Source organism: Doryrhamphus excisus, linkage group LG13 (genome assembly GCF_037039965.1).
Source record: "Doryrhamphus excisus strain RoL-2023G ecotype Guam linkage group LG13, RoL_Dexc_Guam_v1.1, whole genome shotgun sequence".
NCBI classification, from domain to species: Eukaryota; Metazoa; Chordata; class Actinopteri; order Syngnathiformes; family Syngnathidae; genus Doryrhamphus; species Doryrhamphus excisus.
The window spans coordinates 6490173-6515000 of NC_136369.1; the positions used below are offsets into that span (position 1 = coordinate 6490173).

At 38.4% G+C, this 24828-nt stretch overlaps 1 protein-coding gene across 1 annotated transcript in view; it reads right to left on the minus strand.

Annotated features, from left to right (window-relative positions):
• The window catches only part of LOC131139379 (protein diaphanous homolog 3-like), a 90577-nt gene that overhangs the window by 12328 nt on the left and 53421 nt on the right, over positions 1-24828 (minus strand). Inside the window, exons 28-29 of the mRNA XM_078795569.1 lie at positions 22745-22840; positions 22000-22062 (exon numbers count right to left, since the gene is read on the minus strand). Of these exons, the coding sequence (XP_078651695.1) occupies positions 22000-22062; positions 22745-22840 (159 nt within the window). The remainder of the gene's footprint in view (positions 1-21999; positions 22063-22744; positions 22841-24828) is intronic.

Sequence of the window (24828 nt, forward strand, 5' to 3'; positions counted from 1 at the left end):
CAATTTTTCTTTAACCTCATATTTGGGCTCCAATGCTGATACTATGAGGGAATGCATAAAGGTAAGATTTGGTGACCTTACTGAGTGCCAATGTGCATTTGGGCGGTGCATGTCTCTGAAAAAACAAACTCCAGGCTTGTACAAGGAGACAGCGTCTATTATTTTAGTGCTTTATATTTGATGTCGTGCCTCTCATTATTTTACACAATATATAATATATAAGCAATTGCATTGCTATAATGCATGTATATGTTTGTCTGATATGCTGAAAATCTTTCCCAGTTGACAAACTAGCTTGCTACTATTGCTATTTAGATCCATTCTCGTCTATAGGTCACATTGACACAAGCCTCCAAACAGTGTTCGGCTATGATTGTCACAGTCACTAGCGGCTTGTAACCCAAATTTTAGCTTGCAGGTCAAAGCAAAAAAAAAAAAAAAACAACAACAAAAAACAGAGGCCTCATGTCTAAAAAAAACAAACAAAACAAACAAAAAACCCAATCATGAGTTTGGACACGCTATGCCAAGAAAACACTGTATGAATGACAATAAAAAAAAATACCTGCAGTGGACCAGTAATGTCTGTTTTCTTTGGCAGGAGACGTACTTCATGACAACACATGCGAACACCTTTGGTCTTGTCGAACCTCGGAAGCTACGCTACCAGTCAGAATACCCTTTTTTTGGTCCACTTCTCTTCAATATTAGTTCCCGTTTGTGACTCCACATACATCGCTGCATTTCCTCAAACTATGGAGTGGGTCAAGAGTCAAATACGACATAAGCATGTTAATCACGTGTCAAAATGTAGCGCTGTTAGAGGAAATTTTACAACTCTAACATACATGGCTGGTTTTGGGGGTGCACAATTGCAGAGGCATCACATGACATGACATGTCTGAACTGATGTGGGGGCTAACATGCTTTGATGTTGTTCAGTTTTTATACAGTAGCGATTCATTCTTAGAGCCTCTTTGAAGTAAACGAGACAACTTTTTTTTCAGTGAAAGCTACATGTGATTGGCCAAAATCTACGGTGCCGTAGACACTGAACAGAAAGGGGATGGAGGAGTTACACACACATCAGAGCTGTGAGCACACAGAGGGGAGTGAGAGTAGCCGAGTCAAAAGAACCAGCGCCCTGAAAATATATTTTGGTACTACCGTTATGCCCCCAATTGACCACATGTGGTAGATGTGTGTTTTGTTGGAGGACTACATCTCCCCAAATTGGCTGGGACGTGGACCAAGCCTTTAATAAGAAGCAGAGGAAGACACCTACAAGAGGAAGAGCCGCTCCCATTTTTCTCTCACCTTCCACACCTTGCATTTTGGACATGATGGACTGTTTATGTTGACCTGCTGTTTTCTTTGCTGTTTTTGTCCAATAAATTCTCTTATACAGCCTTAAGGGTGGCTCTGGTGGTAGCCCGGGACTTGAGGAAGTTGGGCCCTCTTCCACTTTATGTTAAGCCCTGGTGTTTCCTCAGCTCAGATGATTGATAAGAAACGTATAGCCTCTCGTAATTCCTCTGGCCCTTTACAGCTACTAAATATACACACTAACTTATATACACAAATATGAACATGAACAAAATTATTACTTTATCACAATGATGCTATCAATGCTGTAGGGCTGCAATGATTATTCAGATAATTCGAATACCTCGATTACAAAAAATAGCAGAGAATTGATTTTCTGCTTCGAGAAATCATTTACATCACCAACACACGTACGTCACCCATGCAGAGGATGAGGAAAGAAGCGGGTGTTTGAAAACGCGGGAAAATTGAACAGGCTAGAAAAAGCGTCAAGGCAATGAAAGTAAAGGAAAACAAAATGTAGACAACAGACAGAAAATATGGCTAAACAGCAATTTGAACATTTGACATGTATCTGTTGAAACAATGCGCTTTGCGGTCGCCGAAGACTCTGGGTAAGACTCTATATGGGGTGATGATGGGCCTATATTGTCCGATATTGGCAGCGATATGTATATCACATAACACTCTGTATGAAATGATACACTCAAATACCATCTGTTTCCAACTACTGGTGCCAGCCACAACCTATCATGCAACCCTGTTCGTGGCTGGCACTGACCTATTGAGGTGGACCGTAGGGAGGGCTGTCTTCGAGTGATGGTTATGGCCAGCGATTACAACAACCCTGTCCATTATAGTTAAGGAAGGGTGGGGTCGAATATAGTAGCTCTTGAACCGCTCAGTGACCATTCTATCAAGATCATTGGGAGTGGGTCGTAACCTCTGTTGGACATTCAAAATTGACAGTCGGCCCTCACAATTCTCTGCTTGGTCAATCCACAGGGGAGCTTACATTAGGGCCGACTACAATTGCGTGTTGCATCCTATGCAACAGGTATGCTGAAGCTCATTGGGTGCTAACACACAGGTGTCACACATGAGGCAAGATAAAGTTGCATTGGAATTAATTGGTCTGACTGTTGGTGCGTTAGACTCTGGGGTATAAAAATAATCTTTCCCATCTTTCTCATTTTGCCACCTTAATCTTATCCTTCATCTTGAATTCTTATTTTCATTCTTTGCAGCATAGATTAGAAAAACCCAGTAAAGAGATTTGTAATATTTGACCTGTAACTGTATTGAAAAATTCAATATAACAATTCCTGGAAAAGGAAGATCAGTAGTTCTGTGGTGATCCCTAGGTACAGCTCAGGCCGAGTATGAAAGATTTTGGTTCAATTCCATTAGAATATAGGCAGATGTCTGGTGAGGTGTGGGCACCTGGATTGAGGGAGGTAGCCAATAATGGATTACATAATCTATCATGGAGAGAGACTCTAGTGACTCAAGGATAGGAAAAGGGATTTCTTTTTGGGTTGTAATGAAAAATAAATATAAAAAACTTTGTCTTCCACAGGGTAGAGTATATAGAGGTTAGGGAATTCTTTTAAACACGATAGCCAGCAGAGAAAGGTTTCTAGATCTTCCAGAATCTACACCTATTCCAGCTGTCAGTCTTTGGATTCTGTGCTTCCCACGAAAATGGTCTTTTGTAATTTATTCCACCCACCGCCTGCCTCCAGTTTTGCCCACTACACCGTGGTTGGTCACACTCCCAAGTGCTAACGAGGACTTTCGGATAACTGCCGAATCCATTTTTATAGGAGTTGATAATGAACTGATTTATCGTTTTAAAATGTCCGCATTTAATATACAGCTGTATGTGTTGGATCCCAAATCCGACCCTGGAGCAGAGACGAGACAGTCCCAAGTTTCTCAAGAAAAGAGGTTACTTCAAGACATCTCTGAATGGCAAGTAGCTTTCGCATTTTAGTGCTTTTGTTCCACGACTTACACAAAAAAACACAGTTAGGACACTGATAAATTGTTACTTACTGCCTGTTCTTCTGACTCTTTGACACGACCAAGTAATGTTTGCAACAGTTTGTCAGCTAGTCCAGATGTATACGGGCCCATGCTCACAAAACAGTCCAGTGTAAAATGCTGTTGACAGATTAAAATATTTTTCTTTTACTGGTAGGGAAGTAGAAACTCCAACCACTTCTGCCTGATGTTTGCCTTATTAGGAATTGGAAACAAATTGAGCTTTCCTTTACATCCGAAGAAACACTTCCTGGTAGACATTGCTAGCACCGTAAACAGAGAGGCAAAGCTTGAAGGAGAGCGTATCTGACCTACAATGCACAACCATATAAGGAAGCCCGCCACTCTGTGACGTCAGAGAGCCAGTGTTAGAAAAAAAAGTCTATTTTTCGATATTTGCGTTGTTTACTTATCGGCCGATACGTGCGTGGGTTCGCCAATGTATTTTTCCACCGCATGATTTACAGACAGGAATCCGCTGGGCAGGTTTGTGTTGGCGTAGGACCCCGCAACACACGCACTGTGTACCCCTCCCACACTGCAACAGTGGTGAATCACAACAAGGGTACATTTTCAACTTTTAATTAGCCTCTAAGAGTTAAACTTAGTTGAAATATTTCCACCTGCTTTGAAATAGGAAACAAGTGCATGCAATATACGTGCTTGAAAATATAGTTTAGTTTGTGGGTCTGAAAAACAGGAATGCTGCTGAATGCTTCATCTTTAAAAGTGCCTACCGTTGGAATTAGGAAGTTGTTCATGTAGTTGTAGGCAAATATGTACAGCTGTTACGAACACCGCTTTCAACGTTGTCAATTCAGTCCCATGGTGTTTGTAGGAGTTTCATTCAGCCAACGCCGGGCTGAGGTTAAATGCGTGTTGTGTTATGTGTGTGCGCTCTCTCCAAGCACGCACACACACACACACACACACACACACATACACACAGAATGAATTGTAGCAGCCGTATCTGCTATCAGAGGGCTTTAGCATGCACAACACAAACTCTAATGATGAGAGAAATGTTTTATATATCGTACTAAATTGTGCCAGTGTGATGTGTTTGTGTGTGTGGATGCGGGGGGTGCGTCTCACTGCGGAGGAGCAGTCATCACATCTATGCTAGATAAAATTTAAACTATGACAGAAATGTTTTGCACATGGTTGCATATTTATTCCTTTTAAAGTTGATAATGCAGTTTAAATGTGTTTAAGAAAGCTGAATCCTACTGTGTTCAGTGAACTTGAGACCTGTAATATTTGTTATCATTGTCATTTTGTCATGTAAATTGAGGGAGCAAAAGCAGTATCGACCACAAATATCGACCCAAGCAAAATCGGCGAAGGGTGATGGAAAAAAATCAGTATCGGCATCGGCCCAACCAAAACCATATCGGTCAATCCCTAGGTCAGAGCTTTCCTAAACTTCTTTCAGGGCTCACTTCCAAATGTGCAAACCTCATTATCTGAAACTTTGGAATCGTTTAACACGAGAATATAACTTTCTAAATTCATTTATAGGTCAGAAAAGTGTAAAAAAAAAAATAAAAAATAGGTCCCATTTTAGAAATCAGACTGTCAGATTAAAATTGTATTTATTTTAAAAGGACAAATGCTCTGTAAATTACCAAAAAGCTAAATTAAAAACATATACATACATGTATCACAATAAAATCGTATTTTAATGAGCTGCACAAAAGCGGACTACACAACCAATGTGTTAACATGTTGGCGCTAAAATGGGCATAAGAGTACCTAGGATTTGTTCCTTCCTAAGAACACACTCTATGAACACGCTAAATGGTTTAGTAACTTTCAGTCAATACGCAACAACGAAACTGTCAAATCTTCTATTCCTCTTCTTTGAAGAATTTCTCAGCTGTAAATGTGACAGGCAGTCTAAGACATCAATTTTACCATACCGTTAGACATGAAGCAATTTTTACTTTACCTTTTGTCTGCTACCAACACACACACAATGTGTATACAAAGCAACGCAAGTAGTGATAGCCATGTGTACACACAGCCAGTTCTGAGCCAAATGTTTAATGAACACTGGCAGCCAGGCTATCAAGAACGAACTGGCCAACACCACTGTCTCATTATCAGTTACAAACACAAATGGTGTTGCTATGATTTCCTGGCTCCAGTGAGGCAAGGGTATATATTCAGGGCTATTTTCTTAGCGTAGACTCATATGGTGGGGAGATTGCGCTCTCTTTCCATCTGTTGAGAGTGTTGAGAGAATATACACACAGAAATGCTGTAGCAAAATAAATTAAAGTTGCCTTTCTAAGTGGGTAATATCTAGTTTTACCAGTTCCAAATAACAAAAGCTAAATGTATGAAACTGTGCATGCACACACACAGATAAAATATTGGGTTTTTGACCGTTTTTAAAAAAGCAATTTATTGTAATTATTTTAGCTAAGTTTTAAAAAGGCAAAAATAGGGAAATCAAGCAGCTTGGTAGCTGTTACATGTACCAACAGGTAAATGATGAAATATGCAGCAAAATATATTGAATGCAGCCTGAACTGGATTTTAAGGATTGTGCTTGGCTGTGACTTATTTATTTAAAACTGTTCAAAACCTCACAGGCAGAGTGGTAAAAAATATCTAAGAGAGAAATATGGATTACAAATTGAGAAGCAAAGAGAAGCAAATAATTTTGTCAGTATCGTATATGATTGCATTGGGTATGGGTACTAAAGGCAAACACTTTGATACAATGTTAGTAACAAATCAGTTAGTATTTTTAATAACCTCACCTTCCTAACCCTTAAAAGTAGGTGCCCTATTTTTTTTTTGTTTTATTTTAAGTCATGTACAGTGAATACTGACTCCTAGAGTTGCCTAGTGTGTAGTCTATAAAGGAAAATAAGCGTCTGGCTGACTGCTATATTGGTATTTTGGTCATGTCTTTGAACTTCCGGTTTGAGTAAACGCTGGCGTGAATTGCTGCCGCTGCCGCTTAACGACTTTTTAACTGTTTTTAAACCAATCTCAATGAATTTCTCGATTTAAAATCACAACTCTGTGGCAAAGGATACTGCTGCATGTTCGCTAATTGCTTTGGTAGTCTGGCAATCAGGCACTTATAAGATTCTGCTCCTCACCTTCAAGGCCATAAACCCCTTCGCACCTCAGTACCTCACCAACCTACTCCACATAAACACTCCCACCTGCTCTCTTAGGTTCTCTTCATCCGACTCACCCGCCCATCTGCCCACTCGACCACCATGGAATCCAGAGCTTTCAGTCGCTCAGCAACCCGCCTCTGGAATGCCCTTCCAGAACACATAAACACTTCAGACTCGGTTGCCACCTTCAAATCCCAGCTTAAAAGTTATTTGTTCAGACGGACTTACTCTATCACGTAATTCAAATTCTGCCATTTTATGTACCTATGTGTTTTATATATGCATGTGTGTAATTTTAACTGTTTTGGTAAATAAAACACACTTACAGTATCTCATGAATACTGTGAACATTCAGCATCATGACTACTATTACTTTAGCTGAGAGGTGTCACCCTAATTATCACTTCCGGAAATGAGGCTCAGCCACAAGCTAGTACTTTGTCAAGGCTGGCACCATGAACTACGTATAAATGTCATTTTTGACAATTTACTGTTCGCTTTCAAAAATCAAATCAACAATGTAGAACATAATTAAAAACAATACATAACATTTTTAAGCAAAGACAATGAGTCATGAATGCCAGGGACCCTTTAAACTAAGAGCTAACCTGGTAAAATGGGGAATTAATATACTATAACTGAACTGTACTGTGCTATACTGACTGTATCTGTGACTGACGTGATTATACATCTCTGAGTCTGAATTTCTTTGACGAAATGAGACATAGCTCTTTAATGTATGAAAAAAATGCCATAGTGTGACATTATAAAGTGCTGCACTCCTGATGTTTTTATCAACTCTCATGAGATTTTGTCACAAAGCCCACACATTGTCACTTAAGTCATGCATATATGATGCATGCATTGTGTAAAAAAAAAAAAAAAAAAACTTTACCCATACTGATGGGTGACAACACAACTTAAAAGTATCTTACTCAGTTCTCTGGTCATTAAGAGCCAGAACAGATTCAGTGAGCTTGAGTGTATTATAATATTGTTCTCAAGGGAGGAACACTATTCATCATTACAACAATGTATTGGGTTTTGCGCCAAAAGTGCAGACCTGACCATGACAAGTATGCAGAAGTGGGATACTAGTAGTAGATACTAGTCAGAGCATATAAAATCTATTTCTGACTTTCTAAATATGCAGTTTATTACACTATTAGAGACTTCTTAACATGAAATAACATCCCTATAGTCATCTTTGCACACATAATACCCAATATATATGCTCTCCTTCTTCTTACTTTTTTGATTGGTATATTCTTGGTTTCTCATCCTCCTTGAGAAAAATTTACAATAAAAAAATATATTCTACAGCCATATTTAAACAACCAATCTTTGTTTTTAGTTGTTAATCCGCCCCGCTTTTACTCATCTTTTAACTGTGTATTAACGAATGAATGCTGTATTTTGGTGTGTCTTCTATTCTGTTTACTTGCTTTATTCAACTTCATTTTCTGCAAAGTGTCTTTGAGTATCTTGAAAAGCGCTATACAAATAAAATGTATTATTATTATTAATTATCTAATCGGTCACTTTCTCCATTTCCACAAAGTTTGTGCTGTGTGTTGGCTCATTTGCATACTAAAAGCGATTGGATGTTTGGGATTGGATGAGGGGAGGAAAGGGCGTGCATGCAGCACAGCCATGGAGATGAGTGGCGAATGGAGCAGTCTTGTGCTTTTTCTGGCTGAGTTTTCACTTCTAAAATGTTGATTTGGGGAGGCAAGCCTTTATTTAAGGGGTGTTGCCCCTCCCCCACACAACAGTGTAGAGCCGGCCCTGGTTGGCATCATACTGTACTTTCAGCAGCATGACGTCTTTGATCTGACATCAGATGTAATGGGACAATTAATGCAAATATTTAGATGTTGGTTCAGACTGTTACATTAAATAGTGGTTGCTGTGATTGCTTATTCCATTGAAATGTGGCCGACATTCTGAAAAACATGCCTGTGAGGTTTTGGTGATGAGTGTGCACTGTGAGCCAATTTACCACTGCACAGGGTGCACTTCGCCTGCATCAAGAATAGACCAGGTCGGAGCTGGTGATCTTTCAGGGCACCTTTGGCGCGTTGTTTTGCCATGAAATTGTCACTGTGCTAAAGTGTGGACACATCCCCTGGTGCGCCACCATGGCCATCTTGGTGCAGCCCAGTCTACCAAATGACCAAATTGTTAATGTATACAGTGGTGCGCTCGACCAAATTATGGTTCAAGTCTGCATATTCATTTCATACCAAATTGAAAAGGAAGTTCTAACAATCATGATGAAGCAGTATCTGTCCAAAGGTTTGTTTAGCATTGGTGTCTGTTATAGGTAGATTCTCCCAAACGTGCTCATATGTCCTGTGAGTATGATGGCCATGAAAGAACTGGAAAATTATCAGTTTTCAGAAATTGTGGACTAACCCTTGGTATCTCTGTACATTCAAAATGCAATAATACAATGCACCTGCTCGCTGTCCATTACATACATAAAATACCATATAACTCTACCTTCACCACAGGCCACTCAATCCGCGGAACCATGCTATATCTCCACCACTGGTTGCTTTCATACGTACTGAATATCTCCCACTGGATCTTGCTACTCTAGTACTTAAATACTGTTGCTAAACATCCCATGTTACATGTCGGTCAAACACCTCTTCACTGTGATGCTGTGATTGTGGTTGTTTTCGTCTTTTTTTTGTTATTTATTTATTCAATTTGGATCTTCAAAGTTGTTCACTTAAGCCTATTAAAGTGGATTCAACTCCTTTACCCTCTTTTATCAAAGTATGAATCCTTCACAGTCACGGCAACTGGGACCTAGCAAGGCTGTAATGACTTACATCTACTGAAAAGATGACAAGTATGATTTAAAAAAAAAAACAACAACAACAATTGAGTTGGAGTGAACCGTCAATGTGTGAAGCGGAATTTGCACATAAAAAGAGCAGTGGTTTAACGTTAAGTGTTTCATTATTTGATTCCAATTTCACTGCCAGGAAAGGAGATCACAGACTTTTCATTACACTTGATCTATTTTGGTGCTCATCATTTTGTCTCTACAACATCCGAGACAGATAATTATCCATAAAAAATGGAAAAGGTGCTACATTTTGTCATTTCCTAGCTCAAGCTGTTTTTAAATATGACACAGTATAGTGACAAGCTTGAAGACCGGCGATTGCAATAATTAGTTAGAAAATAGCATCTTGCCATCAAGAATATTTTTTTGAGTGTTACAGGCTCGAAGCAATTCTTTTTCCGTCAAACATTTGAACAGTCTATTTAGTAATAAGAGAATTGTGGAGAAAGTTATCACCTGTAATGTACGTATGTGTGTGTGGGCCGGCAAAGTTTCAGATACATCTGTCAACTGAGATCCTGGCTCTGTCTTCCACTCTTCCAAACATATACTGTATAGGTATGTTTATTTGTAAAATATAATTTGCCAAAAAAAACAGTAAACCTATGTTAAATGTATATACTGTACTTTTAAGCACAGTGACAGTGATGCTGAAAACAACAATGTACAGAATAAGATGCGAAGATGGCAGATTTTGTGTGTGGAAAAAAAACAACAACTAAATATTACAAACCAGTGGCTTTGCTATCAAGGACCTCCACAGAAGCCACCATCCATTGAACAATACGCCCCTGAAAAAAATAAGACAATGACAACCATTCCTATCTTGCACTAGTGTATCATAGCAACATTGAAAGCAGGGAATTAAAATGTAAAAAACTGGGTTGGAAACTGCATTGTAACCTCAAAATAATTCAAACAAGTTGTTCGTAGCAGGATTGTTGAACTGGAAGGCCTCTGCAATGTGGCACGGCTGCTGCAATATACATTTCTTAAACGACCCAAGGGATATCAGACACAAAAGTCAAGAGGTAGACCCAAAACATTTTCACCAGCACTAAGCTGGTGGATCTGAAAGGCTTGTCTTTGAAAACACAGGCTGATCCCAAATTGAGGCCCTGACTGATGGTGACTGCAGCCTAATAACCATAAGATGGCATCTGTGAGAGCAGGACTTAAAGATGGAGCTTCAGGTTGTGTTGTGGCAACTACTGGCTGCTGGCTATGTAAAGCTTTCGCTGTGTTGTCCCAGCCTTTCATTGCACAGGGCCCTTCCAGTCAAGAGGGATGGCAATAAATGATAAATGCTTTGGGGTAGCAGTAGTACAGTTCAACTGATGGAAATCTGTCATATTGAAGACTTTTAAAAGAAAACTACACTTAAAAAATTGCCTATCATCTACAATCTTTATGTTAAAAGCGGACATTAATAATAATAATAACATTAATAGGCACTTATCAACTCCTATGCTGTTGATAAACTCCTCTAAAGTTGGGTTCAGCAGCTATCCGGAAGTCCTCCTGAGCACTTGGGAGTGTGACCAACCAGAGCATCGTGGGCGTGCTTGGCCGGAATAAAGGCGGGCTGTGGGTGAAATAAATTAAAACAGACCGTTTTTGTAGGAAGCACGAAATCCCAAAAATAGCTTGAATAAGTGCAGATTCTGGAAGATCTATAAAGCTTTATGTGCTGGTTATCGTGTGTCCACAACTCAATATAAAGGTCAGAAAAATGAGCATAATACATCCCATTTAAAAATGCATGTTTTGACTAATAATGTGTTTGTGAAAAAACATGATAGGGTGAAGTCACAGAATTAGAACCACAAAGTGGCGAGGGACAAGTGTAGGGCATTTGCTTTTGTAGATCACCCTCAGTCTATTGATCTATGCAAGGGGCATATTAAGGATGAGCAAAAGGCACAGGCTGGTGTTTACTGGGGCACAACCAAATAGGCACTATTTTACAATACTGTTTGTATTGTATTGCTGTTGAGGAACATTCAATTTCTTAGGCCTGGCAAAACTCCCTGCGTTTGTGTAATAATAATAATACATATTAAGTAAATTCATAGTAAGAGCGTAATGTGTTACAGTAGGCTTATTGTATGCGGTACAACTGGTTATAAGCCCGCTGAACATCTTTACCTGTGTCATAATTATTTAACTGTATTTATTCATACATTCTAACCATTCAGACTGTTTGCTTTAAATAATAGAAGATGCTCGGAGCTTAACATTCTATAGCGGTTGATATGTGCTGACAAATTTCTACTCTTGTCCAGTAGGTATGACAAAAAAATAATACGTCTCTATACTGAGCCGGTTGTGTATAAATGCATGCTTGTTAACAAAACTCTTTCACTTAGGAAGCCAATACTACAGATGTGATTTATGGTTCTGGATGAGTGGATGTTGAAAAGCTGTAAATCTCCTTCCCTAAGTTATGTGCACATATATACAGCATTGTGAAAAAGTGTTTGAATCCTTCTTGATGTCAGATATTTTTTGCACGTTTGTCACATTTAAATGTTTCAGATCATACAAAACAAATTTTAATATTAGTAAAGAACAAAACAACTGAACACTAAACACAGTTTCTCAATTAACCAGTAAAACCTATGTAAAAAAAAAAAAAAGTGATTGCCCCCCTGTTATATAACTTAACCCTTTTATCAATAGTCACAAAATTGTGACAAGCAACATTGGGGAATTTAACAAGTCATAGAAACAAATATAATACCTTATGTAGTTAGTATTTGACACCAGGAGGTGGTGGACACCTGGCATGAGCAACATGAGCTTCTATGCAAAGTTAAGGAGTTTAATGAGTTGAAAAAGCAGTGTATAAGGGAGCTCATGGCTGTTGGTGACATCTGTCCGCTATGACAGTCCAGAAAGCAGCACACATTCAGCATGTGTTGGGTGGGAGAAGAGACATCCCAGAGGATCCCTATGTTTCTCCTAAAAGACGATATACAGTCCCTACAGCACGGATGGTCAAAACAATGCTATGGTGTTGGGTGGGGTAGTGAGGAAGAAAATAAGATAAATAATAAAAATGGAGGTGGAAACATTCTGCTTTGGGGCTGTTTCTCTCACAACCCTGGTGACCAAGATACATCAAACCAGTGTTTCTCCACCAAGTACTAAGCCACGTTTTGCATCGAGATAAAATCCAGATTAATTCACAACCTTATTGTTCTGGATTTTTGTTTTTACATTCTGCCTCCCTCGTTTACAATAAGCACACCATAAAAATATTCTCAACAGTTCATATCCGTATAAGGAGGTAAAGTTACAAAATCAACAGAGGATCAAATACTCACTTTCCCTACTGTATAACATTGAGTAAATATAGTAAAGGATAAAATGTGCATTAGTAGGTAGACATGAAAAAAAAAAAAACTGCAGTCACTTCCTTCCCCTTAATTCTTTGACTGTATTGTGATTCTTAACAGGGGTAGTTAATATTCTAAAGGGCCTTTTCAAAAGACAGGCCAGCGGACAGACCTTAATGGGTTCAACTGAAATGGGAAGCAGTTTATAGTCTTCACAGGCTAGAGGAGAAAGAAATGTCAAGTGTGGTTTTATAGAGGAGCCAGCAGCTGAAGAAATTTTAGTTATTTTGGGGTCGCGAGAGTGCTGGAGCCTATTCCAGCTGCCTTCGGGCAAGAGACGGGGTACACCTATATGGACAAATATGTTTTTGGAATGTGGGAGGAAGAACATGCAAACTCCACACAGAGATGCCCGAGGGTGGTATCAAAGTCGGGTCTCCTAGCTGTGTGGCTTGCGTGGTAACCACTTCCCCCACCGTGCAGCCCCATGTCTATACATTGATTAATCCAACTAAGTAGGAGCGACCACATTGCTGAAATGACATCTCTCTGTTTTGAGTTTGTGGACTAATTTGGAGTGTTTTGCTTTCTAATAACAAAGTCTGTGATATATAAAAGTGGTGTGCCAATTATCGGCCTACTTACGTACATATATGCATAGTATATGCACCCAAAATGTAACTATACTTTGATGCATCACATTAGAAGTTTCTAATGCACACGCCTCGAGTAAACACTAACAGTGAAGCAGGATTTAATGAAAGTACAGATTTTAAGAAAGTGGCAGTTGAAAGGAGGTGGGAATGACTAAATGTCATTGCATTCCCTCAAAGTCAGGCATTTTAGTCCATGGAAATAAATACTGTCCCCACAGATAGACACCTGCAGGTGTTCGAAAACTTTTAGAGGGGATTATGTTGCTGTTTTGCTGAAAAGAAACAAATAACCACTTCTCTATCAATAAGACTATGGCACAAGTGGGGGATAAAGGCTAATGCACTTTCCTAATGGCACATTTTTCACATACACAGGGTGTCCCAAAATGTATACACACTTTAGAAGCAGATTAAACCTATTGAAATAAACAATTGTTTCGTCATGAGTGCAATTCCATTGTTTCGTGTTGTCAGCAGTGTCGGAACCAGAATGGACTTACAATAACATTATGTTTGCTGTTCAATTACTTTTTGAAAATTAGCCTAACCCCATACGATATAAGTATTTAAAGTGCGTATACATATTTTTTGGGCACAACCGGTATTGCTTTAGACAGAATATAATGTTTCATCCCATTACAAAAAAAGTGCATTCAATAATCACTTATATAAAATGACGGTTGACATTCATAATTAGGGGAAGACAAATGTGTGTAGCCAGAAGATAAGAATGCCATAAAATGTCATTAACACAAAGCTGTGGTGAAAATTAATTTATGTTCCACTCATTATTAGCTACAGTACAATGTGAGGTTGTATTCTAAACGTATGCACACACCAAGGAGAAAGAAGGAAGAGTTTTATTTTCCACACCGAGCATTGCGATTTGGAGGGGATCAAGCAACCACCGGTGTCTTCATGACCAATGTACAAACTTTTCACATACTGGCTTTTGTTTTGGTCTAACTGGAAACATATGGTGTTTACAGATGCAGGTTGAGAACGCATTCAGGTTAAAAACCAGGAAGGATTGCTGTGCCATTATGCAATCCATCCCAAAACGTGATAGAGTCTGTGCGAGGCCTATGCCACTTCCTCCTCTAGCAAATTTTTACGACAGAGCTTCTGCTACGTCATGTGCTTTGGTAGTGATTCTTGTTTTAAACGTATGAACACAAGTCTGTAACCATACTTCATCAATGTACTGTATTATATTGGGGGGTTGTTTTATTAGTGACCTATTAAAAGACTTCATTAGCCCGTGGATGTTTCTATCATCTTTATTCACTAAGACGGAGCTATGTAAAAACCTACGCAATGTACAAAACACGAATGTAAGTCATGTCCGGTTACGTATAACATACAAAAATAAATCAAATAAAACAACACATAAAAGGCAGTGATATTTGAATGTAAACAACCAAAGTTCCTCTCTGTTAACCAATTATTCTATTAAGCAATATACATTTTATATTAGCTAAATGTATGTTCCATTTTGACTGTGAACCGATTGTGATTGCAAACGATTCCCTTACTGATTCCGATGGGAGCGAATCACATCACTAGACACGTTGCATAGTTTATAAGTTAGAAAATGTGCGTGGGACATCATTCACACAAACGGCACTAACGCTTTGAGGTTTGGTTACGTTTCATGAGTAAGGATGACAACACGGCAACTTGTAATACTTGAAATGTGGATGTCATCAAAGGGAGGAAATACTACCAATGTGGAGAAATATTTGCACCCACAGCATGCAATAATAGAGTGAATGCTGCCATTTGGATCTGTGTGCAGGCATCCTCCAAACTGTCTGAGAGGGTGTCCTCCATAGTCCGAAAGAAGCAGATATGCTTATTTTTCTGAAACAGAATGGTTGATTTTACATAGTTGATGGTTGCAGAATTGCACACTGGACTTGATTGTATTTGTTACTGGCTGACTGTAGGGTTCCTACGGAGGTGACATTTAAAAATTGCATGCTTTTTCCAGGCTTAGAAAATAGACGTGCATCATCCGAGGTAAAATTAATAGATTAACCGTTTAACCGATTAATTGACCACTATTTTATATTTGATTTTTTTTATTTTTATTTTATGGAAATACTCTCTAATTTCAGCCCCTTAAAAGTGAATATTTGTTTGGTCCATGTTGATTTGGTCCTTCCAGGGTGGGGGTCCCCAAACTTTTTTTCTGTAAAGACCACATAACTTTTCCCTTCTGTAAAGGGAGGCAGGGTTCAGATTGTAACAGAAAAAGTCTTATGAAAAAGTGCCTAAATGTAAATATTATTTTCCAGAAAGCCACAGAAAACGAAATATTTATAATCTTCACAAAAAAATTTAATAAATAACACCATTTCTGAAATAAATACTAACCAAATAAGCCTCTCTGAGTTCTTCACAGAAATAAGTCAGGAAAAGGTCCCCAGACCTTTATGACACCTTATGCCTTATTTTTTGATGAATGATTAACCTGCACGCCTCCTGTTTGAAGCACGGTAATTATGTAGCCACAAGTGGGAACAAATATTGAGCAGAAATGGAGAAGGAAAAGAGTATTTTGATAAATAAGGATTTTGGTAAAGTTAGCTTCAAAGCCCTGGCAAATGGCTCTTGCAGCAAGACAATACATTGGTACTGTTTTTGTTTTTGTTTTTTTTTTAAATGCAAGCCATCTCTCCGCTGATTTTTTTGGATTGAACAGCGAGCTAAAATTTGAGTTACAGCAGCTATTTACGGGCTGTCAATGTGATGACCGTGGCTGAAGTCGAATGCTGTGCTAGCAATACCATCAAACAAGCTAGGGAAAGATTTCCAACAGTATCAGCATTTGGGAGCAAATATGGGGTGAAAAAAGGGGGAATATACAGCATGTGCAGTGTGCATGGTAGAAAAGGAAGATGGTGTAAAAAATAAAATGTGTTTTAAGTATTTTCATTTGTACATTCAATTAAGGGAAGGTGCATTGTGACAAATATTTAATCATCTTTTCTGAATGTTCCAGAATAAGCCTTTCAACACCATTTAGAATTTAAAACCAGTATCATAAACAAACCTTACTGTGAGCACTGGAATCAATAAAAACTCCCATTTTGTATATGCCGAACCTTTGTTGGCAAGTTTAAGAGGTATTATGTTAATAAAGAAAAAGGGTATACAGAGCTGTTAAGTGAATACAGCGCGCTTCGAGCTCTAACTATATGTACGTCAACGTTTCCGCCATATTGGATGTGGCAAAGGTAGTGTATGAGAACACAAGTAAATGTACTTACTTCCATTCAACATGCTTAATGCTTCTTCTTTTTTTTTTTTTTTTAGAAATTCACACCTGTACTAATACAGACATGTCAAAAAAAAACAAATATTATGTATAAGTTAGCTCACAAAAAATAAAAATCCATCTGTCAAAAAAATTGAATATTTAATCAAAACAAATTTTAAAAATGGGATTTACAATAAAGAAATTTCAATCCACTGTAAATGATGTTTAATTACTGTATTCAATATTCGGTTGCGGCTCCTTTTGCATGAATCACTGCTTTAATTCGGTCTGGAATGGAGGCAATCAGCCTGTGGCACTGTCAAAGTGTCAAAGCAGAGGCATAGGATGATTTGATGGCGGCCTTCAGCTAATCTCTGTTGTTGGGTCTGATGTTATTCATCTTCCTCTACACAATACCCCACAGATTCTCTGGGGTTCAGGTCAGATGAATTTGCAGGCCCGTCCAGCATAGTAATACCGTAAACTAGTTAAGATGGATTTTGGCACTGTGGGCAGGTGCCTGTTCATGTCGGAATATGGAGTCATCCTCTCCAAAAGGGTTTTCAGCATATGGAAGTATGAAGTGCTGCAAGATCTTCTGGTAGACAGCTGCCTTTACTATGCACTTGATAAAACAGAGTAATAAAACTGAGCAATTATCAAACTGAGTACTTTGAGACCGAGTAACTGAATACTGTCAGAATATTCTAATATGACACATGGATATAGGGGTTTTCTTGAGCTGTATACCATAAAAATCTAAATTAAGCCAAAAAATGCTTCACAGCACATGCACAGTGAACCTAAAATATATGACGATTTCAAATGAAGTGAACGATATTACTGTAGAAAATGAACTTTTACACAATAGTCTGTATGGTGTATGGTTCTGTATACTTGAGAAAAAATTAGGCACCAAAATCAACGTATTTGATCTTTTCAGATGACTAAGATACAAACTTTATTGATCCCACACAGTAGCAATTCACATTACATCAGGTATAGAGCACAAAGTAGTGCACTTAACTAAAAATAAATTAAATCTTTCCATAAATAACTTAAATCAAGCACAAGAAAGACAACTATATTTTTATATAACATATGTAATACATTAATTATCTACTCTAAGATGGGTGGAGTAGCCAACAAAAGAACTGTACTCATTTAAGAGTATTGTTACTAGGCTTTCTAGGCTTGTGTGCCAGTGTCTGCTGCTCCTCTCAGTCCTGTACCTCATGTAAAATTTACAATGTAAACATCAACGTCTAAAGAAAACCGAGTAAGACGAAACGCAAACGCCAAAAATAAATAAATAAATAAGAAATAAATAAAAAAGAAAATATGGTAATTTCATTTTGTTATTATTTTTTCAAACTTTTGCTTCATGTCATGATCACTTTAAAGACTAAACTAGCTGTCAGTGTACACCATTATACATGAACTACAGTAGTTTTTCGGTCATAAATTGACAATGCAAAGAGACACCAAACAAGAACAAAATCAGCTCTACATTTTCTTTCTCACAAAATCATGACATGAAAAACTGACCTTGACAGTGATTTTAATAAGTCTGTGGGGTGGTGTGACATATGGACCAATTGCTGGGCTTGTGTCAAAGGTCTCAAAGTGAATGTTCCGTAAGGCAAAGGTTTAATGGCCTCCACATTTTACCCAATCACCACCATTACGCACACGCACACACATTTCTGAGTCTCATTGTCTTGAAAATACACACCGACAAGAATAGAAATACACTTCACTATTCTCTCATCTCACGATTCTCGTGATTCCTATCCATATGTACCTGCACACAGCAGCCTCTCAGCACGCCTAAAATGATGGCTTGGAAAAACTGAATGAAATGATCCGACATTGCCCGGAGAGATGATTTTAGATGGACACAAGTAAAAAGCTATGGCTGCTTTATAGATTCAATAAGTCTCCTACACCCATGTGGCTAACCACCATCGATCTATCATTCTGAAGACCCAATCCAATTTAGAGTGCAGAGGAGGCCCAGAGACCCAAAGCCTTATCCTAACCCAGGCTAGCCACCACAAAGCCTTCTTACCTTCATCCCTTCAAGTCTGCAGGTCTGTCTGTGTACTTTTATGTGTACATGTGGATGTGTGCTGAAAAAGACTGCAGACCAAGCTAAACACCTTAGCTGCTGGCTCATGTTAAAGTGTAGTGGTTGTCAGGAAAAAGGGAGATGGTGAAAGACAGCAGCAGCAGTTGAGGAAATGGAAAGGCCTTAGAGCAGAAAAAAAAGATGGAACAAAGTACAAAAATAATATGAATGTAAAAAGATTAGGTAGATGATGACTTCCTCAATTTGTGTTCAACAAAGGGTGGAAGAAGGTCACCACTATTCATGCCCATCACGGCAATAACATACAGTATTTTGAAACAGCTTCAACTGAGTCAAAATCCATCAAAAAAGGAAAGCATTTCTATCTACAACAACCTAATATGTATCTGTAGGTGGACCAGTATTAATTTTCCTTCACCAAAATGGTGCAATGCAGGTTAAATTGGGCCTTTCAAACATCTTAATCCAACATAAATCACAGTATGGTACTGATGTTCCTGTTGCAATTGCCTTTCCTACCTCATGAGAGTGAAGCAACACCTCTGAGATGATATCCATTGTTAAATTTATATAGTGGGACATTGTTTTTTGTTCCAAAGGGTTCGTCTAAAACCAAAACATAAAAGAACTGAAACTAATTTCTCATAGGAAACCATGTTGATCCAATGAGTCCGTTCCAGACATACACTAATTTTAATATAGGTTCCTCAGAATTTGACATTTCAAAATTTCACTTTTTTTCTCTTTTTGAACACAGTCCGAATGTTGAACTGCTTCAAATGGCAGCATATCACGATTAATTGCATTTTGTCTATGGTTAACTCAGAATTAATCCCATTCAATCACAGATAGAAATATGTTTTTATCTATAATAAATAGTACAAATCTCTTTGTGGTAAACAATTTGATGTGCAACTACAACGATAATCACATCAAATTTTATGTAAAAAGATATACATTTTGGAACTTATTTAAAACAGTACAGCAGCAAACATATTTTGTATTACTATTTTTCTTTATTATTAGCATATTAGCTCTTAAACTCGCCCACAAAAGTTCAGCACCTACTTTTGTTTAAATAATTATTGCACACTTTCTGTAAAACCTATGAACCTCATTTAACTTCTCATATATTCTGATATATTTACAGTAACTGAAATTGCTGATCCAAACAATCAGTCATTTATCAAGGAAATTCTTGAAACACACACACACACACACGCATACACACTGTGGGTTTGACTCAATTCAAAAAAGTATGTGTGGCTATCTAAGACATACATCTTCACAGGTAGGTGGAAAGAGAATGATGAGCAGTCGCTGAGGCAGGAGTGTTGAGGTTTCATACCAATAACAGGCAATTATGTTTGGGGAGGTCGACTGTTAGGTCATGAGAGTATACAAGAAGACAGCAGGGATATGCGATTGTAGGGAAATGTGGAGGAGTGTTATTTAGGAGGCAGATGGTAGGGTGGGGAAAATTAAGATGAATGGGCACTGAGAGGGCTGAGCTGGTGTTTGGACAGGGTAGAAGAAAGTAATTGGCTGTGTTTGCTCTGGATGGCTGGCAGTGAATACAATGCCTGCAGTGACAGGCGGAAGTCTTCAAGTTTACTGGTCAACAGCCCAGGTCCGCAACTACCAACAGAGGCAACACGGTCCTGCACCCTTCCAGAGCTTTCTTATCTGTACAATCCAAAATAGACACATTTCATACTACAAATATCAAACAGACAAACTTCCAGCACTGCATTTTTTCATCCCTTCATTTATAAATTCAGTTTTGTCAAGTACAATCTTTCTTGTACTGAAACACATACATGCGCGCATGCACAGGCACGCACACACAAAACCAGGGTGCTGATATTCAATTTTCACTCACGGTCTACCTTTGTTTCAGGCTTACCAACGAGTTCAATCTTTCTTACTCACACCATTTCTCTTTATTTCTTATGTTACTGCTACCTCAATCTGTCTCTTTCCTCCCACTCTGTGTATCTCCCTGCCCTACATCACTTTCCAATCTAATTTCAGATAAGTCAAAGCAGAACAACAGAGCAAGGCCCTTTATCATTGCCATCAAAGATGTGGGTGGACTGAGTATGAATAATTTTATTCGTGTGTGTCGTACTCCAGCCTACTGGGGATTCAAATTATAAGTAATGAAAGGTAAAAGGGTTACAGCATAAGTGGTTCAATAATAATAGCAGAGAAGAACTGAGATGTTTGCATCAGGTGTTTGGATGTTTGGTATGCTACACTTTTTGACAAGCAAAGGGGACCCATTATGCTGATTTTTTGGCCCTTTGCATTTAGTTGTGGACTGGTAGAGCAGCTACACACGATAACCTGCACAAAAAGCTTTGGTGGGCGTTTCAGTGATGGGCGGGGTTTAGCGCTTATGCTCACTGTTGGCACACTGTGATGTCACAAAAAGCAGGTGTTAGAAAAGACGCTCTGAAACGGAGCATTCAGAGCCATCCCGAACTTCAGTCACGGCTCACTTGCAAATCCGCAAAATTTTATAACTGATTCTTATTTAAGAAGAATCGGGACACCGCTTGATTTTCGTGAACGTGCACAACATAGGAGTAAGTAATATACAAGGTAAGGAGTGGAATTCAACCTCTCTTTGTCCTTCTTCCCCACTTGGTTTGAAACATTTTCTTAAGTTCAAAACAAATACACTGGAGGCCAACAAATTATCTCAACAGTCTCTTATGTCCCCGCATCCCTTAGCCTTCGCATAGGAATGTAAAAGGTGACTATAGAGGTGTTATAGAATGTCTGCAAGGCTCTAATGATGGTAAAAGGTGAAAAATGGTTTTCCATGCTCTAACTACGAAAATATTTTTTATTAATATTGAAAACTACTTTGCAGAAATTCACATATCGTGGTAATTAAACAAGGCGCAATTGTAGTGTAAATTATATGTATTATGATCTATTAAGCAGCAGCAAATGCTGTCAACCGTAACAATGTAACATCAATGCTGTAGTTATCAAAACATTAAGAGACTTTGGCAAGCCATGGCACAAGAAGACCCCACACACTGATTCTGAAGAATCAACTTCTCCCACACTCCAAGCATACCACTGCACAGAGGGTCACAAAAGACTACTGAACGAGTATGTGGACATAAACAAGGCAGACATGAAAGATTAATGGAGGATGAAAGGAGGAAATTGATTATTTATAAGAGCAAGTAGACAGTGTTGATAATGTCTGATGCTTTAGCTGAATGGATTTTTTACTTTATGCTTTACCATGATTGACAGGCCTGAGAACCTGGCGGAAGGAACTGGGGCTGATGGTCTGTGGCTGGTTATCTGCAGAGGACGTCGTAAATACACAATGCCAAGAAACAATAAAATAGACCACAAAGTTCTGAACATTTATCAGCTGAGCAAAAAAATGAAGTACAAATAGTGTGTTTAAAACAGTTGTGTCAAACTCATGCCATTTTTGGCGGACACAACAGGTTTTCTGTCCAGCCGGTCACTAAAGCAGGTGATTTTAATGATTAACCCTCCTTTGGTTTGAGGGAAGGAGCTCGTCAATAAAATCACCTGCTGCAGAAACTGGTTGGAAAGAAAACCTGCAGTGCTTCGGCCCTCTGTCGACACTTGTGGTTTAAAACTGACCCAAAAGTGTTAAAGTTAAAATTGTGTTTAAATTGAAAAAAAAAACAAAACAAAAAAAAAAAAAAACATTTTCTTTGTTTTTTGACATAGAATGTTTGCATTCTTGTTAGACACAATCACAAAATATTTCTATATTTAATACTTAAATCAAGTATCCCTGTTGTGCCAGTGTACAACAGCAATGTATTTTCTAATACAATGACTTCATATAATGAATCCAAGCATGGATTTTGTTCAGTGATTCGTTTTCTCTTTGCAATATACAAAATAAATGAACTATGACAAAACCAAGTAAAAAAAAAAATAAAAGTTTACAGTCATCCTATTTACGTATGTGTGTGTGTGTGTAAAATAAAGGTAGTCTTACCTCTGGTTCTTGGTGCTCTCTTCCTGCGATCCCTGAATGCAGCTCCTGATTGTAGGGCTTCCAGCAAACTATCCATCACACCAGTCTCATCATTCTCTGAACAGAAGAAGAATAAGGGGTTATTGAAGAAGTGAAGAAAATCAAATAAGTTTGTTTTTTCCTTTTACTTGTGAGCCTTCCCACAACGGTTACAAACTGTTGTTCAAGCCTTGCACAAAGCATATCATTATAAGTAATTTTAAAACACAAAAACCCTAGCTGTGGTTTGCTAAAGAAAAACATAGAAGCCTCAAGGTTCGCCTCTTTTCTGATATATTGTGCAGAACAAACAACTGTTTGTGTTTACTTCATATTGATTTTGTCCGTCTAGGGCGGGGTCGGCCACCTTCAGGCTCCTTGTTGTGGCTGTGTTGCATTGCTCAAATATTTTCAAAGGTCATGCAAAAACACCGTAAGCTCATATCAGCAACGACAATCAGGACAGCCTTGGGAGTACAGTATGTATTGTTTGGCGTCAAGGAATGATGAAGAGAGATATCTTTGGAAGACACTGGAACCAATCAGTCTGACAAAACCAGTATTTAAGCAGAATGAAGGAATGGATCAGGTGCAAACTCTTTCGTTTGATCGGGAGCTCAGGAGGGCAAGGAAAGAGACTTTGGAAAGGACAAGGAAAGAACTCAGGGACTGCAATTCCATTCTGTTTAATATATTTTTAATACATTTTGTAAAATGTAATGCCTGTCTGTGAGTCTTTTTTTCCCCCTTTTCGTTACAGGAGAACATGGCAAAAGTGGAAATTAAACTAGCTTAACTTAACTTCACTTAAGTGGCATTTTGGCCTTGTTAGGATGAGGAAAAAAATAATTTCCAACAAGCAAATGGGGAAAAATTCCCCCCAATAGTGCAGTTGTCCTTTCGGTCAGTGCTTGGTCAGTGTCAAGAATTGAAGCAACCAGGATTTTTTTTTTTAGGGAAGGTGCAATTCATGCTACGTGCAAAGACTGAAGGCTTCGTTACGCTCCAACATTGCAGCACTGGTATAAGCACTGAACAAGGAATCTGAAGTCAAATGCAACAAAATGTGTCATTGAGAGCAGAGAAATTTGCAAACATATTCAAGGGTCATAATACATGGTACAATGGTGTACACATGTGTAAAGAAAATGCAGTTCTGCGCCTCCTTATGTAGGTGGTCATTTTGAAGGCACAGTGTAACAACACATTATGCAACAACGGTGCAGTGTATATAAATGTAATACAATTTCACCTCATGTAATAACATCACATTTCGGAAGAAATTGTGCTGCATTTTCTAACAACTTCAATTATTAATAAATAATGATCCTATTCTTTTACCCTTTCAGTACAGATTGTACCTCTGGCTGTTTCAGTAGTTGATTTCCTATTAGTTTTTAGCTTGTAGACATATAGGGTAAATAATGCTGTTTCGTAAATTGTTGCTGCACAAACATCCTGGCTATTGGCCTACCCTGGGAGTTAAAGCTCCAGGTTTGTCATGGACAGCCACAGTTATCGGAGGAAAAAGGACAATCCAATCTAACTTTCAATCTTGGTCTTGTTCTATGCAAATGAGTGCAAACTGAAGGTCTCACTCTGTCTGACTGCGTGATCACATAATACTAGTGACATGCTGTATATCACTGCTAGCTTAGTCAATGGCAGGTAAATTAGAGTACTAGAATCTTACTAGGGTATACACAAATAAGACAATTCACATCTGGGAAAACAGCGCCCGAAAAGAAATAAACTTGATCATATCAAGTGAATAATTTTCCTGAAAAAGGAGACTGTTTATGCATTTTCCATATTTCTGACCTATACATGTAGTTAAAATGTTGTATTCTTCTGTTAAACGATGCCAAAGTTTCAGACAATGAGGTTTGTGCATTTGGAAGTGAGCCCTGAAAGAAGTTTGGGATGGCTCAAAATGCTCAGTTTCAGAGGGTGTTGCAAAACTGTTCCTTTGTGATGTCACAAACAGCTATTACATGTTAAAAAGCCAATCCCTTCACATGTGCTTACCTGACAAGAGACCTGTCATGATAACAACTGTTGCTGGA